The sequence below is a fragment of the Candoia aspera genome, chromosome 10, assembly GCF_035149785.1.
Source record: "Candoia aspera isolate rCanAsp1 chromosome 10, rCanAsp1.hap2, whole genome shotgun sequence".
Taxonomy (NCBI): domain Eukaryota; kingdom Metazoa; phylum Chordata; class Lepidosauria; order Squamata; family Boidae; genus Candoia; species Candoia aspera.
The window spans coordinates 25,506,818-25,522,961 of NC_086162.1; the positions used below are offsets into that span (position 1 = coordinate 25,506,818).

At 50.7% G+C, this 16,144-nt stretch overlaps 2 protein-coding genes across 2 annotated transcripts; one reads left to right on the plus strand and one right to left on the minus strand.

Annotated features, from left to right (window-relative positions):
- LOC134503400 (cytochrome c oxidase subunit 7A2, mitochondrial-like) lies at positions 1 to 6,145 on the minus strand. The gene is made up of 4 exons (XM_063312198.1): positions 5,947 to 6,145; positions 4,882 to 4,971; positions 2,683 to 2,767; positions 1 to 273 (listed from the first exon to the last, which is right to left on the minus strand). The coding sequence occupies exons 1-4, from the start codon at positions 5,959 to 5,961 to the stop codon at positions 215 to 217; spliced, it is 249 nt and encodes an 82-aa protein (XP_063168268.1). The 5' UTR covers positions 5,962 to 6,145; the 3' UTR covers positions 1 to 214.
- A 1,748-nt stretch (positions 6,146 to 7,893) lies between these two features.
- LOC134503637 (ribonuclease T2-like) lies at positions 7,894 to 13,946 on the plus strand. Its single transcript, XM_063312512.1, has 9 exons — positions 7,894 to 8,068; positions 8,145 to 8,202; positions 9,440 to 9,507; positions 9,690 to 9,747; positions 10,096 to 10,160; positions 11,083 to 11,196; positions 12,164 to 12,212; positions 13,435 to 13,509; positions 13,587 to 13,946. Exons 1-9 carry the CDS (start codon positions 7,962 to 7,964, stop codon positions 13,752 to 13,754), a joined length of 762 nt encoding a protein of 253 aa, XP_063168582.1. The 5' UTR covers positions 7,894 to 7,961; the 3' UTR covers positions 13,755 to 13,946.
- Positions 13,947 to 16,144: the final 2,198 nt, after the last annotated feature.

Here is a 16,144-nt window from a genome sequence, read left to right on the forward strand (position 1 = left end):
CATTTTATTCTGTTTGTTTATTTGTGTTTCTATACGGACCGTGTACGCTCCTGGCGTTTTGAAAAATGCTTCCTTCAACCCCCGCAGGTCTGGTCGTTCTTCTCCCCAAAACAGGATTCGCTCTTTTCTGCTTTTGGAGCTGGTCAACAGGAGCAGCGTCAAGGGGGGGTCCGAGCAGGGTCTGGGCTGGCAGCCTCCCCCCCCGGCGTCCTTCTCAGTTGTGCTTTTTGGGTCTTCCAAGTAGGTACAAGGAGTATATCGCGTAGCTGGTGGCTGGGAAAGAACATTTCCAACATTTGCTAAGCGAATTAATTTGGCCGCTTAACTCATCTGGTCAGGCCCAGAGACGCTGGGGAGAAAGCCTCCACGGGGCCGCCCTGTCCTTTCCTCCGAGCCCAAACCCTGAACTGGGGGGAGCTGGATTTCTGCTGTAGTGTGTGTGTGCGTATGCATGTATGTTCTACATAAAAGTCTGCTGTGAGCTGAAGCCGTGTTGCGTTCATGAGGGTCCTCTTCACAGTGACCCTCTTCTGTGGACACCCCGTTGCTTTTTTTCCCCTTCCCCCTTTTACAGATGGCAGCGTTCTGGCCACAACTTCCACGTTTTCTGTGTCTTTTCTTTATCATTTTCTCCTGGCTTCCCCTCAGTCCAGCTTGGTGCCCCTTCTCTCTCTTTGCGATGCAACTACAGCTGCAGTTATACCCTGACCCTGACCCTAACCTAATAAAAAGTTTGCTAATAAAACAAACAAGCAAGCAGAAGTTTCTTAACCTTGGCCCTGAGCATCACCTCTTGTCCCACTGGGGAAGAGTTTAATTATCATTTCTTCACCCTCATCGCCCTGAGGAGAATGACTCAGGGGGAATAGAAACTGACCATCCCTCGTGTCTGCTGAGGCCGAACAGAAAGCAATACAACTGGACCATCCTGAAGAAGGAAGTCTTACTTAACATTTGCTGAATGAAGCCATTCGAGCGGAAGGAGGACGCTGCTGAAGACGGCGGTGTCCGCAGGGTGTGTCAAGAAAGCCCGAGGTGGGGGCTGCGACGGCCTGGCCGAAGCTCTGCCTGCTGTGCTGTATATGCAATGCACCTTGACCTTTTTGACCACACTCTGCGGACACCCCGGGTTGGACGGTATGCTTCTGTCTGAATTCCAGTTCACAGTATAAGGAAGTCTTGTTGCCTAATGCGGTTGGATTTGGTTGGACGTACAGCAGAGGTACAACCGACACAAGTCAACCAGTTTCTCTGGGGGTGATTCTCATCCCCCTGGAACTGCAGGCTGCAGCAGGGGTTTCTGCAACGTTCAGAGACACTGAACCGCCCCACGGTTGGAAGGGGGCAGCCCTCTGTGCGCTGGCGAAGGAACGGTATCTTTTCTGAACAACTGGAGTTACCTATTTTTGCACTATGCTGAATCAAGATGGTGTATATGTTAGCTAATTAGGTGCCGTTAAGTTGGATCCGGCTCCTGGTAACGTAAGGACAAGCACTCAGTCATTCGGAACCGCGAAACGATTTCCACTAGTCCCTGTAAGAAACCTACACTTCGTTATACCCCACGTTAAACAGGACACGCTTTGAGAATGCCAGTGTCCATTGCTAGAAGGGGGAGGCATATGGGGGTGGGAGTAAATAGGGGCTGCCCCCTGCTTACAGCCCAAATACAAATGGAAGCGTCCCCGGCAGATGGTTGGCTATCCCAGCCTGAAGACATCCCAGATCCAGATGGGAAACTGGCTCTACTCCTAAGCCAACCTTACTGTCAAGAGTTCCTTCCCAGCATTCAGTGAGAGTCCGTTTTCCTGCCCCTTAAGGCTATTGCTTTGCAGCCAGCTGCTGGACCTATGAGGAACATCTTGTGGTCTTCTCCTGCCTGACAGCCTTTCAGGTATTTGAGGAGCCCCTGCCGAACCTGCCTTGGAGCGAAGCCTACCAAGATGTTCCCTCAATCTCATCTGGGGGACACCATTTCTGGTTTCCTGATCATTCGCAGCCAAAGGCAACATGCTGGGGACGACGGCTGAGCTAACTGAGGAACACAGCCCACTGTCCTGACTTTGCACATCTCCAAGCTATTCTTGGCATGTTCTGAAAAAGGAGAAAGTTCTCAGCGGGGGGTGGCCATCTGCTACCATCACGTTCAGTTCTATTCTTCCTTTTGTCTTGCCTTAAGGGGAAGTGGTGCAACTTCTCTTCTGGATCGCCAGCAGGCGGGTCTGCAGTCACACCCTGCAGACATCCCTGAGGGTCGCCATGAAAAGGGCTGTTTTGTTTCAGATCTGTTCTGCACCATCTTGGGAGAGGTGAGAACCCAAGTCCTGTTCTTGCCCAGAGGAAAGGGTCAGCAGGATCCCCTTCTTTTCCTTCCCCACCTCTCTTGACCTCCTCAGAACCCAAAGGGGGATGAACAGAGATGTCCTCCTGCTCTCCTCAATTCCGGGGAAGGTGAATCGGCAAGGCACCCTGAGGTCCTCTTTCCTCCAGGGAGGGAGGCTGAGGGATCCTTCTTGCAACCTGGGCTGCTCGTCTCCCAGGGGGGGTCTGCCGAGGGTGTCAAAAAAGTCAGGATGACAGTCACGGCCACCGTCTTGACTCTTTTGACCACCCCCACCTCCCTGGCAGGCCCCCTCCCTCCCAGCATCAAAATTGTGGCGGGGGATGGTAGAGTTCACTTACCCAAGGTGGAGATGCCTATGGTGATGCGGTACATCAGCATATCCGTGGTCCCCCTTTTCAGGTGCACAGGCAAATCGTTGTCTGCCTAGGAGGAGGCACAGGAATCCCACTTAAGTGGACCCTGATCCTGGAGCAACCCCTTTTACTGCTGCTACCCGAGGGGTTGCATCTGGAAGGTGGAAAGCATGTGTGTGCCACACGACTGTCATCCTGCCCATTCATTAAAAAAATCTCCTGTGGTGAGGAGAGATTTGAGCTAGTTACAAAGTGGTATTTGTGCCAGGAGGCAAAGTGGTCCCGAGGCTTATTGGAGTCCGCTTTGCTGGCCCACACCGACTTTTCCTCGTACCATACAAGTGTGCTGTGCAACGGTGCAACCTTGGGGCCATCAGGTAAATCCAGTCTGTACACCGTAGATCCGCCCCGCGACTGACCCTTTGCTGGGGGGTCGTATGACTAGTTCTTGCCATTGAAGGAATTCTCCATTCTGTGGCTTTGCAGGCCCCGCACTCTTTCCTCCAAAGTTTTTTGGCCTGGAGCTTCCTTTGGTATGTACAGGTAGTCCCTGCTCAACAACCATGACTGGGATTGGAATTTTGCTAGCTAAGCGAAGCAGTCATTAAGCAAATCTGACCCGATTTTATGACCATTTTTGCAGCAGTCATTAAGTGAATCATGCAGTTCGCCATTGATTTTGCTTGCCAGAAGCCAGCCAGGAAGGTTGAAAATGGCGATCACGTGACCACTGGACACTATGACGGTCATAAATGCGAACCGGTTGCCAAGCACCCAAATTGTGATCACGTGACTGCAGGGACACTGTGACAGTCGTAAGTGTGAGGACTGGTCGTAAGTCATGTTTTCCAGCACCATCATAAGTCCGAACTGTCACTAAACGAAGGGTTGTTAAACGAGGACTACCTGTAAAGGCTAGGATTTTTGTATTTACAAACACACACACCCTGGTAGCTCTGTACCAGCTCTGCACTTTGGGTAACATTCAGCAACTCACCTCTTGGTCCTTTTTAATGCATTCTGATATTACTTGGTTTTCAGCACCTGCCCTGTTTCCCTCTGTATATATTCTTGCAGGGGATCTGATAGAGACCGGCTCCAGCCCCAAGGTGGGGATCCTTTTTCTGGGTTCATGTAATATTTTTGAACCATAAACAAATGGGATGAGGCTGCACAACCTGCTAAGCTTCCCACTAAAAATGTCCAACCCCCTTCTCACAGTAAAACTACCTGAATTTAGCATGTTGGGCAGATGCAGCAGCTACAGCTTTAATTGATCTGATTAAATGAGTTGTGAACAGAACTGGATGCAAAGCAAGAAGTGGAAAGACAGAAATTTGCATTCACTTTGGAGATGCTAATTTGTGTGGGTTTTTTTTAATCCGTTCAATCGTGTCCGATTCTCAGCGACTGCCTGGACAAGTCCCTGCAGTTTTCTTGGCAAGGTTTTTCAGAAGGGGTTTGCCCTTGCCTCCTTCCCAGGGCTGAGAGGGAGTGACTGGCCCAAGGTCCCCCAGCTGGCTTTGTGCCCAAGGCGGGACTAGAACTCCCAGTCTCCCGGTTTCTAGCCTGGCGCCTTCACCTCCACCCCAGACTGGCTCTCTAATTTGTATTAGCAAGGCGCAATCATGTTATCCAACGTGAATCATGAACTGTGCGGTTCTATTCATTTTTGCTCCTTGATCTTTCTATTAGATAAACTTTAAAAACATGGTGTTAGAAACTGTAGACAGAAGAAGCTTAATGCACACGAAACCTGGGCTCCGCAGGCATCCGTAACAAGCTACTCTGATGTCAGACAGAACACACGTGTGTCATCATGTCATTGTACAAATTGCACAGCCATGTACATGAGAAAAGATGTCTGATGCAAGCAGGTACGTCACACCGCGAGCATGATGGTGCGAGGGGGCAGATGTCGACCCCCCTCTCCCATGGAGGCCAGTGCCTGCAGCCAGGCATTAGTTTAAAATGTTTATAGCGGGGGCATCTGCAAGGCCGGTCAAAATGGAGAGATGGCACCTACACCTGTGCAAGCGAAGCCCCACTTTTTAAAAGTGTGTTACCGATGCAATGCAAGTGAAGGAGGGGTGGGGTTTCAATCATGCAGTTGCTCAGCATCCTGACACTCAGCCTGAGCATCGTAACAGAACAACGGTTGTCTGGATGCAACCAACTTCTCACCTGGAAGATCTTCTGATATTCAGGAACTCTGTTTTTCATTTGCCGGGCAGAAGTGGTGGTGAAGCATCGGAGGGACTGTATGTGAGCCACCTAGCCAAAAGGGAGGAAAGCCATAATGAAGATTTGGGCAAGAAAGTCATCCGTCTGTCTGTCTGTCTCTCTTTACAACATGCAGCAAGAAGTTGTGGGGAGCACTGATCCGTCACTCGACTGGTGACGGCTAAGTTTAGCCCACAAGGCAGCACCAGCAGCCGGTATCCAGACCCTGATGGAAGCCCTCCCAGTCTACCTCATATTATTCTTACAGGGGTCTGGATCCCTTCCCGTTTACTTTCCCACCATCCCAAGGTCTCACCCTGCCCCTGGCCTGGCCATTTCAGGGGCACCTGAGAAATGAAAAGCCACCTGGGTCTCTTGGAAAACCCGCTCGGATGGGTAGCAAAGGATGGCAGCCCCATGAGTTAGGGGCCATGGCAAAAAATCACTTCCTTTCAGTACGTCCTCCGGTTCAAAAAATGTGGCCGCGGGAGCAGCTTGTGAAACGATGGGCTGCCTGTGCAGTTTCTTTTCTGTTGGGGGCCCGGGGGTGGGTGAAGAGTAGAACCTACCCTTTCGGGTGGTTGGGAGGGTGAACTAAATAGGTTTGCAAAGAAATCACAACACTCCGAATAAGTCAGAAGGAGCTATAAACGGATTCAGCTGTATCAGCTGCACCACATTCTTCTTTCAACTTCTGCTTTGCAGCAGGGGTTGTGATTGAAAACACCCCCACCCACCCCCACACATACATCCTGGGGGACCGAAAAGTACAAGTGAAACTTCTGTCTTCGGACCCGCAGATGCTGCCAGCTGTCTGGCCTTCCACCCTGGGGACGGAGGCCAACCAATATCTGGAGCCACCACAGAGAGACTGTGGGCATTATCCCTCCAGGACGTTGCGGGGCTCAGTGGCCCAGCCAAGAACTGCTCAAGGGTCCCCTTTGCTCAGCAGCCAGCAATTAGCCATAAGCAAAGCAGGGGAGGGGACGCAGTTAGCAGTTTCTCCCCCGAAAACTCTGTTTTTACCAGCAGGGATCTCATTTTCTCCCGCCTGCTTCTCTCTCGTTTTCTCTTTTGTTCGTTGTCGGGCTTGACCTCCACTGGGCCGCTCCAAGGATATAGCTCGGCAGTGCAAAAACAGCTGAGGGGGGAGGAGACTGCTGGAATTTGGCTTGTCCGGCAGCCAAGAGTAAGGGAAGCGATGAAGGTCAAAACACTGGCTGCAACGGAGCTGTCCCAGGGGCGGGGGAGTGGGGTCCTTCCATGGTGCCATATTTAAAGCCCCCCCCCCCCGGATCTTTAAACAGAGCTGCATTTTGTCTTGCTGGCCTGCAGTCGACTGTTGTGTGTTTGCTGATGTGCATTTGCGCATTTGTGAGCAAGAACAGCCTCACCTGTGAAGCCCACATCTTCCGAAGAGCAGGGAATAGTAATATTTCTAGGGTCAACCTAGAGGCGGTCTCCCTGTCATGTCCTGCATCTGACATCTGGAGGCCCTGGGAGGTCCTTCTGAGCGGGAAGTCATTTCCTAAGCTCTGGGAATGGATGGTTTTGCCCAAGATGCTCAGCGTAGCCCTTGGGCTACTGAGCCATGATGTGGCTGGCTGGTTTGTGGCTTAACAAAATATGTAACTCAACCGTTAGCCGAACCATGCCTTGTGTGAAGCCACTCAATCGTTGTTCATTTAATATACCAGGGTTAATGAAGTTATGGATTATTGTGATGGATTGGTGATTTTAGGGTTAATTGGAAGGAGCCAGCAGAAACCAGCTGCCCTAACCATTTGCTTTCAAAGGCTGATAGATGAGACTGGAGCATTTCCAGGGTGTTGTCTGTTATCAGCCAGGTGCAGGTAGAGAAAGGCAGGAAGCCCTCCCCCCCAAACTGGAGGAGGGAGGGAGGGAGGGGGAAGCGGCCTGTTGAGCATGCAGCGGGAACGTAGATAACAGCTAGCTCACATTTCTCCCCAGCTACAGTGAAAGTGCCCACCTTTGGGGCGTGTTTTGCCCAGCCAAGGGCGTGAATAATTATTGTTTACCAATAATCATGTACCTTTTCGTTCTCAACATGTACAAAAGTTGTGCTGATCTGCAAGCTCGGTGCACCTGTGGGACTAAAGTCATGGCTGCCCTTTCTTCTGCAGAGTAAAGCTATAAATGAGATTTCCGCCTTGCGTGTTAACTGGCGATGCATGCCAGGTTTTAAAGAACCCAGAGTTCCTGGGACAACAATTATAATGTGTGAAGAGTGACACCTGGGGAGATTCACGGATGAGTGGGGAAGCAAATCCGGGTCTTTGCGCTCCTAGCCAACCGCCAACTTTTTGCCACTGTGGTTTTGAAATGGTGCGTGCCCTTTTGTGGCATATGCTCCAGAACTTCCACCCTCCCCAGTCAGCCTGGCACTGGGTCTGGAGAAGCTGATGCACGTAGGCATTACGGGGCTTCTCTGCAGCGCAGGACCGGCTTGGACAGCCAGCCACTGGTGCTGGGAAAACTCTTCACCTTAAGCAGTTCTGTGAAACCCTGAGGTTTGCGCATACCTGCACCAGCCCAAAGGGGTTTCACCCTTTCTGGAGGATGTGAGGCCCCATGTGGGGCCGTGTGGGTCACAGCTGAATGCTCGTTTCTCCCCACATATGCAGAAGTGAAAGCAGTTTGATGCTTCTTCCCTCGGCCTTGGTTGGCAGCTGGATCTCCGGGGATGGGCGTCGAATCACGTCCGCCAGCCTCTTTGCTGGTGTGGTGGGAGACAGGCCCAGCCTGGGCAGGGGGCAGTTGCAGCAGCGAGCTGCTAGCCCGGCCTCGGCAAGAGGGTCTGTGGCGTTTCGGGCACCCTCTGCCCCAGCCTCCAGGAAGGCGGCAACAACTGGACCTGGAATCTTCTGCAGGCGAAGCGGGGGCTTTTCCAGTGGCCTGTGACCCTCTCCTCAGCCAGGCCACCCTCTTTGCCCTGCCTCCGGAGCCAAGAGCAAGACCTCTCCTGGCCCAGGGATGACCGGCTGCTCTCTCAGCTGACCGCCACGGCTTCGCTTGCAGACATGGTGCGGAACTGGGTCACGGAGGGCTTCCTCTGCACCGGGTGCTTCTGGCTCTTGGTTTGTGCTGAGCAGCTGTGGCAGAAAGAGCCAGAGAAAGAGCACTCCAGGTACGTGGGACGCCTTGCACGGGCGAGGGATGGCGAGCGATCGGCAGAGTGACCGAGCGGTTAACTTTCCTTGCAGGCTCTGTCCTTGGGAGTGTGTGATTTTCGTCCAGATGTGGCCAGGCTCGTTCTGCGTGGTGAGTGGCCAGCTTTGCTTCTGAACAGGGGCTCTTGCAAATGCGCTCACTGCATCCCCTTTACAATACAAAGTGTGCATCCAGAACTGGGCTTCAGCTCGCTGCGTTGTTTTGGCCGTCCTGGTTGGGAATAAGAGGGGTAACAGTAAATTAAAACAAGCAGGAAAGGAAGCTAGAGGAGGGACCCGGGACAAGGAGAACTGAAGGGGACTGTGGGTGAAGAACCATCAGCCCAACAGGGTATCAGCTGCTTTGCCTTGGAATACAGATTAGGTGCCTGCTGCCCAGAGCATGGCACAGGTAGTACTCAACTTACGACCATTCATTTAGTAACTGTTCGAAGTTACGACGGTGCTGAAAGAAGTGACTTGCAACCGGTCCTCGAACTTATGACCGTCACAGCGTCCCTGCAGTCACGGGATCAAAATTCAGGCGCTTGGCAACCGGCATATATTTACCATGGTTGCAATGTCCCGGGGTCATACGATCGCCATTTGCGACCTTCCCAGCCAGCTTCTGACAAGCAAAGTCAACGGGGGGGAGCCGGATTCGCTTAACAACCACACAATTCACTTAATAGCCATGATTTGCTTAACGACCATGGCAAAAAAGTTTGTAAAATTCGGTGTGACTCACTTAATGACTGCCTCACTTAGCAAGGGAAGTTCCAGTCCCGATTGTGGTCGTAAGTTGAGGACTACCTGTACTACTATGGATATGATAATGCTACAAATATTTCTTGGCTTGATTGCACTTATATTTCCCTGTTCTTTTCATGGAATTCAAATTAGCACATATGAGCCATATAACAGCATCATCTCTTATCATGTTATCCAAGGGATCTTGGATTATGGATTTTTAAGGAAGCTGCCCTTCTCTGCTAGAAAGCCACTAGAGAGAAGAGTGATCTGTTTAGCTGTGTTGGACCACTGGTCTGCAAGATTTTGGCCAAGCTACAGAAGCCACACTCAAGATCCTCATTCCCAAAAAACTGGTAATTAGGAAGCCACAGAGTAGGGCAAAAATAGAACTGAGGGACAGAACCTACTATTATCACAGGATCTTGCAGGGAATTGTGTGTCAATATGATAGATTCTACAGATATCTAGACGTGCCCGGGGACAAGCCCTGAGGGCTGGATTTAGGGACTGATGGGTGAATCGGACAGCACTGTCAGGACGGCAGAGGGAGTATCAGCAATTTTATCCCTTGTTCTCTTTTCCTCTTTTGTTTGAAGTCTCTACCAAGTAAGTTTGGCTGTGTCATGTCCAAGAATGCAAAGAACTGGACCATCCATGGATTGTGGTGAGCTACTCCCCTTTGGAACAAAACCTGTGCCTTTCTGTAACTTTGAGCCCATTCCAATCCTGTTTGCTCCATCATGGCTCCCACCAAGGGCACCCTGGGAAATGGAGTTTTCTCAAGAGAAATGCAAGTTGCAAAAGGGATTCCTCCCGTTGGTCTAATGTCCTTCGTTCACTCCATAGGCCAAGTAACATCAAGGAATGCTGTCCGTACTGGCACCTCTTCCCTTCTGACCTGACGGTGAGCACTGTAAAATTTTCTCCCAGGGAGTCACAGGTTCACTGTTATCCTAGTATCACGCCTGGGTTGGGGCCTTATAAAACTAAGCCATAATGGGCTTTGCATGTTGCAGTTTATACAACAAAACAGGATTAACCAAAAGTTTGCTTAGAGCAATGGGTGAACCTACTTCTTTGTCTTGCTGCTAGTAGAGACATAGCCTGGAGTGGGGTCTAACAGATCAAGCTAAAGGGGAAGATAGGATCTACAAGGCAAGGGGGGGGGTCACCCTCTTGCCCCCTAATATGGTACATCTGCCTCTGTGGCTGATGAGATTGTCTCAAGTCAACCATTTTTTCCTTCTTGCAGAACCTGGTGTCTGAACTGAACAGTCACTGGCCAACTTTCACCAACTTGACCAACTTCCAGTTTTGGTAACCTCAGCTAGCAGACAGAAAGGGAGAATGTGCAGTGGTGGTGGTGGATGTGGGGGGGGGGGCAGAGAGAAAATGATGTTAGGGATGGTTCCCTTAATCAATGAACGTGCTGGATGAATCAGTTATGAACTTCTAAGTTAGCTAAAGGTATGAGATCTATTCAGGCAAGAAGGGTTAAGCCGCCTGTTGCACGCATCTGCTTGAGCTTCCCTCACCTTCATGCTCCCGGAGGATCTTCTTCCAGGATGGTACCACTGCTAATATGTACAGGTAGTCCTCACTTAACCACCGTTCATTTAGTGATGGTTTGGACTTACAACGGTGTTGAAAAACATGACTTACAACTGGTTCTCACACTTATGACTGTCACAGCATCCCTGTGGTCACATGATTACTATTTGGGCGCTTGGCAATCGGTTCACATTTATGACCATCACAGCATCCCGGGTCTTGTGATTGCCATGTTCCACCTTCCTGGCCATCTTCTGGAAAGCAAAATCAATGGGAAACTGCGTGATTCACTCAACCACCATGTGGTTTGCTTCACTTAGCAACCAAAATCTCGGTCTCAATTGTGGTTGTTAAGCAAGGACTACCTGAAAGCAAGGAAGGATGCTCCTTCCTTCAGATTGGTTTAGCTTGTCTGCGGGATTTATCTGTTATAATGGAGTCAATTAACCCTTCTTTTCATCTGCTAATCCTCTGACACCTGCATTTCAGTGAAAATTGGAAGCGTGCTTTCAAACATAAAGAAGAATGATCTGTGCATTTGAGGGTGGAATGGATTCAGCTGCCTTGAATGTCCCCTTTGGGGCAGAAAGGGTGGGGTCTCTCCTAAGCACCCCAAAACAAACATGAGCTGCAGGAGAAATACTCTGTATTAACGACAACGTGGTTTATTTCTCTCCTCCTCCTCCAGGGAGAAGGAATGGGAAAAACATGGGACTTGTGCTGGTTGCACCGAAACCCTGAACAGCCCCAATAAGTTCTTTGGGGCTGCGCTCTTCCTGCGCACCAAATACAACATTGACAAGTGAGTCAAGAAAAACGGGGCTGGGCTGCAGCTGCCGGGAAGCGGCCACGATGGGCCACGGGCTTTCACGGAACCGATCAAAATTTGGGGCAGAATTTAAAGTGGCTTCTCTAAGGGAAAGCCATACAGTTGCTCTGGAAAGAGGGTATGTTTAAAGCTGGGTTAAATATCTACCTCTGCCATGGATTTAGTGTGACGCCTGTGTCCCCATTCCCCTATCTCTTAAGACAGAAATAATACCGGGTGATTTAGATAGAAATGTGGATGATGTAATCTTAAAGGGTCAGATTCACTCATCACATGAAGGCACAATGTGGTTTGCTCTTTCGGCATAGCGAGTTGTAAGATTCCAGCCCATCCTGGTTTGTTCAGGAAATCATGGTTAAGCAAAACATGGGCTAACATTGTATGCAAACCAGGATGTAGAGTCACTAGGACTCAAATTATGCCCCATCCAGGTCCTTTTTCAAGATCAGCCAAAGTGGGCTCGAGGCTGCCACCTGCTGCGCCAATGCCCCCTATTTGGGGCAAAGATCTGACTTCTGTTCAGCCTCAGAAGTGCAGGAAATAGAAAGGGGGAGAGTATTAATTAAAAGTCAAAAAGTTAAAAACGTTTAATAAAAATGTAAAATTTATATAACTCTAGCCCAATGCCGGGCCACATTGATGGCAGGGGTGTTTCCAATCAATAAGTCGCCCTGTGTGCATGTCGGTCCCAAAGGACACTGTAAAAGTTGGGTCGTTGTTTGAACATTGCCGCATTTGCAGTCCCCTTGCACTGAAGTGACTTAACTCACAAGGTCCAACTTTAAACTTTAAACTGAATCTCAAATTAAGAGCTTTAAACTTTTATTTGAAATTATTTGAACTTTAAAGCTTTAAACTTTAATTTGAATCTCAAATTAAGCTGAAATCATTCTGCCTTTCTGCGAACTACCACCGTTTTACCTCCTTGTTTTAATTGCAGGGCCTTCGAAAGGGCTGCTATTATTCCCTCCTGTAAATGGAGTTACCAGGTACCCATTTTTTCTCACTTGGTTTCCTAAGAATCGGGTGTCTGCAGAGTTTGGCGAAAAAGTCAAAACGACAGCCAGAACAGCTCTGCCTGGTTTTTACGTGTGTTGCGCATAATTTCCAAAAATTTTGGAAGGAGGAAAAAAAAAATCTGCCTTGGTCTAGAAAACATCCCTTTCTCGTCCTCCTTTCTTCTCTGTTCTGAATATCGGATTCTAAACCTCTCAGGGTCAATTCCTATCCTTGTTTTTTTTAATTTTTTTTTATTTATTAACTGCTTTTAAAGAAAAAAACACACAAGCAAAAAGAGAAAAGAAAAAAAAATACTCTGGTTTCTTTTCTGATCGTATAAACCTTTTGCCTTTTATTCCTATCCTTCCCGTATGCCACGGGATTTCAATTGTTTTTAAAGCATCACTTGAATTTGAGAGCTGGGAAGGCCAGATGCAGATGCTATACTGTACGAATAATGCGTTCCCTCTTCCTTCTGCTAGTTAAGCAGGATCCGGTCCACCCTTCTATGCACCTTTTGTCCCCAAACAAAACAGCTGTTGGCTGTTGGGAGGCCATCCAGTCCTCAGCGCCAAATTCAACTGACTTGGGCAGGAGGCTTAGAGATGACGATGGTGATGTAGTCATAATGCTGCTGGTGAAGGGGATGGAACTTGCACAGATTAGCCATCTAATTGACTTCCTTGATTAAAGAAAAAAACAGTATCTACATTTATGGTTGACTGGAAACCCCTTATAAACTTTTTGCATGAAACAGAACAAAATGCACTTATAGTTTTGGTGATTAGGAAAAAGAACCTAAATTATGGAAAAAAGTGAGGGTTTTTTTGTAATCATAGAGTAAGGGTTGATTTTGTGATTGTACTTGTATTTGTTGCAGAGGAAATCGGAAGCTTTCTCCTTCCTTCCTTCCTTCCTTCCTTCCTTCCTTCCTTCCTTCCTTCCTTCCTTCCTTCCTTCCTTCCTTCCTTCCTTCCGCTCCTTATTAGTTTGTGTTAGTTTTTATGTTCTTTCTAGAACTTTTAATAACATTTATTAAAAAAAAATAACGTAATATCACTAGGCAGGTATTTCAAATAGCTGCGCTCCTGAGTAGGTCTGGTGGGTGGGTTTCTTAGCTGCAAGTGGGGCGTTGGGTCCCCACCCCTGGAATCTCCAGACTGCTTGGTCTCCTTTCCCTGCCCATTCCTTCCTGCAGTCTTTTCTCCGCAGCTCAGCACCTTTGTGGACGTCCTTCAGCCCCTCCTGGGACACCAGTACGAGCTGCAATGTGTGACCGACAGGCAGGTGGGTTCCCCACTCGCCCCACAAGGCTGTCCTCTTCCACCGGGGACTCAGTTTGACTTGTTTCTCTTTGGCGGCAGGAGCGACAAATCCTGGTTCAAATCAAGGTTTCTCTGTTCCGCAACTTCTCCACCGGCTGCCTCCCAGGTCCTTCCATGGACATCTCCCCCTACAAGCCTTGCCAGGCCCAGAGGAGGATTTTTTATGTCCCTCCCAACCAGAAGAATCCACGCAACCCCTGCCTGTGATCCGAGGCTGGCAGAGAAATCAACTGGATGAGAGGGTCACCAAGGAACCGGAAGAATCCCATCATCTTTGGCTGTGGGACTTCCAGCCACTGATTTGCGGGAACAGTCGCTGGCCAGCAAGAGTCCAATTTCTACTCCCGGCCCCAAAGTTTTGAGGACCCCAATGGCTTGAGCCATCTCTGTGATCAGCCATGTAAACCTCATTACAAAATCTGTTTGCCATGAGCAGCCTGCTATAACAACTGGTTCAAAATCTTTCTTTAAAGTGCTAGGTATGTCCATGTAGATCCAAGTGAATTCAGGGGTAATATACCCTCCAGTGCCCTGAAACTATTTTAATTCTGCATAGGATGGGCTGCCTTCCTACCTCACAGACTAAGCAAAAATAGAAGAAATTATTGATAAGCATCTTTCCACAAAGGGCTGGACATTAAGGATAAGCAATCATTTGCCAAACTTCAAATGGATGGAGTTACCCAAGCAAAATAGATACTTATCAGAACTGTTAAAAAGAATAGCTTTACAGGACAATTCTACAAATGCTGACCTTATTCATAAATATGAGACGAGACGGCGGCACGGTGATGTAGCTGTCCACCTGGGAAAATGTCCAATCTCCTTTTTCAGATTCTTCCTTTGATTCTTTACCCTGTTACTGCATTTAAAAATTCTAATTAGAAAAAAAGAGGCAAACTTCCAATCTCTTCTTGGCCCTAACGTTTGCTGGGTCAATTCCTGAGGAGTAAGGCAAAAAAGAAGGGCTCCTTAAACTAGAATAAATACATATCATAAACACTTATAAACGTTTTCTCAATTTTTTAGTTACGTTCTTTTCTTTAAATAAAATCCACTCTTTTCAGGGTGGTTCGCAAACAGAATTATGATGGGACATTGATAATGTACACACTGGCTGGGATCACAGAGGTAGCTAAATCAAGGCTAGACCAGTTTGGTCTAGTGCAAGGTTTCTCAACTGTGGCCACTTTAAGATGGGTAGACTTCAACTCCCAGAATTCCCCAGCCAACTCCTTGTTGGCTGGGGAATTCTGGGAGTTGAAGTCCACCCATCTTAAATCAGCCAAGGTTGAGAAACACCGGTTTAGCGGTTAAGGCCCCAGGCTAGAAACCGGGAGACGGTGAGTTCGAGTCCTGCCCTAGGCATGACAGCCAGCGGGGCGACTGGGTGGCTCCCTCTCTCAGCCCAACCCGCCTCACAGGGTTGTTGTGGAGGGGAAAATAGCGGGAGGAAGGAGTGTTAGGTCTGTTCCCGCCTTGACTTATTTATAAAAATGACAGAAGTGGGAGAAAAAGCTGGAAAACAAAAGCCTGAATGCGGCCAGGTCTGGCTCCAGGGAGGGCGACCCTGGGGGGGGAAGCGGCGCTGCAGGGACGGCGAAGCGGGTCCGAGCGGGGAACGGCCGGAGCGGAACGCCGGAAGGGCCCGCCGGCCCTGCGAGCGAGGAAGGGGCCGGCGGGAGGTCCGCGCTCTCCGCCTCGCCGGGTTCCGTCCGGGCAGCCCGGCGACAACGCGGAGGCGGCTCGCCCGGTCCCACGCCCGCCAGCGAGGGCTGACCCGCGGGCGGCTGGCGCCACTGCCGGCTGCAGGCTCCGCAGCCCCGGCCGCCCGGGCGAGGCGAGGCGAGGCGAGGCGAGGCGCGCCCCGCGGGCACCGCTCCCGGGCCGGCGGCTGCCCCGGTCTTCCGCCGCCGCCCTGCGAAGGCGCGGCCGCGCCCTCGGGCAAGCCGGGGGGCCTCCTCGGCAGCCGCCCCGCCCCTCTGCGAGAGCCCTTCCGGGGGTCCCGCGTGGAGCCCCCGCCCGCGTCGCCCTCGGGTCGCCGGCCGGAGCGGGCTGCACCGTGCTGCCGCAGCAGCGGCGGCAGACGACGGCCCGGTCTACCGATCGGCGGGTGGGGAGCCGAGCGGACCCCTCCTGGGCTCGCTCCCCGGGGCGGGAGGGGGGCGGAGGTCGGGCTGGGCGTGGAGGGGCCCCTCCCCAGGCACGCCGAGGCCGGCCGGGCCCCCCCGCCTCTGCCCCCCCGCCGGCCTTGCGGCCCCTGCATGATTCAGAGGGCAGAGCTGGCGGGGGGGGGAGGCTCCTCGAATTGGGGGTGGGGGCGGAGCCACCCCGGAGGCCGAGGCCGAGGGGGCTTTGGGGCTGGTGGGAGTGGGAGGGCCGCCCCCTCCCCTGGAGGTGGAAATGGGTGTCTGGTCTTAGGGGGAGGCAGAGTTTGGGGGCCCAGGCCGAGGTCTGGGGGGGCCAGAAGCAGAAGCGTTTTCAGGGGGCACAGCCCAGTCGGCCATGGGGGCGGTTGGTTCCTTGATGTGGCCCCGGAAAATTTTATTAAGACTGTCTTGGATTTTACATCTTACATTTGTATATTTGTATCTTAT

Bases quoted from the DNA above. Each gene is read 5' to 3' on its own strand.
- LOC134503400 (XM_063312198.1), bottom strand. The intron at 2,768-4,881 runs GTGAGAAGTTGG...GCCTCCTCCTAG, and splicing joins AATATCAGAAGATCTTCCAG to GCAGACAACGATTTGCCTGT. The intron at 274-2,682 runs GTAAGTGAACTC...GTTCTTTCCCAG, and splicing joins CATAGGCATCTCCACCTTGG to CCACCAGCTACGCGATATAC.
- LOC134503637 (XM_063312512.1), top strand. From the start codon at position 7,962: ATGGTGCGGAACTGGGTCACGGAGGGCTTCCTCTGCACCGGGTGCTTC. The intron at 8,069-8,144 runs GTACGTGGGACG...CTTTCCTTGCAG, and splicing joins CCAGAGAAAGAGCACTCCAG to GCTCTGTCCTTGGGAGTGTG. The intron at 8,203-9,439 runs GTGAGTGGCCAG...TTTTGTTTGAAG, and splicing joins GGCCAGGCTCGTTCTGCGTG to TCTCTACCAAGTAAGTTTGG.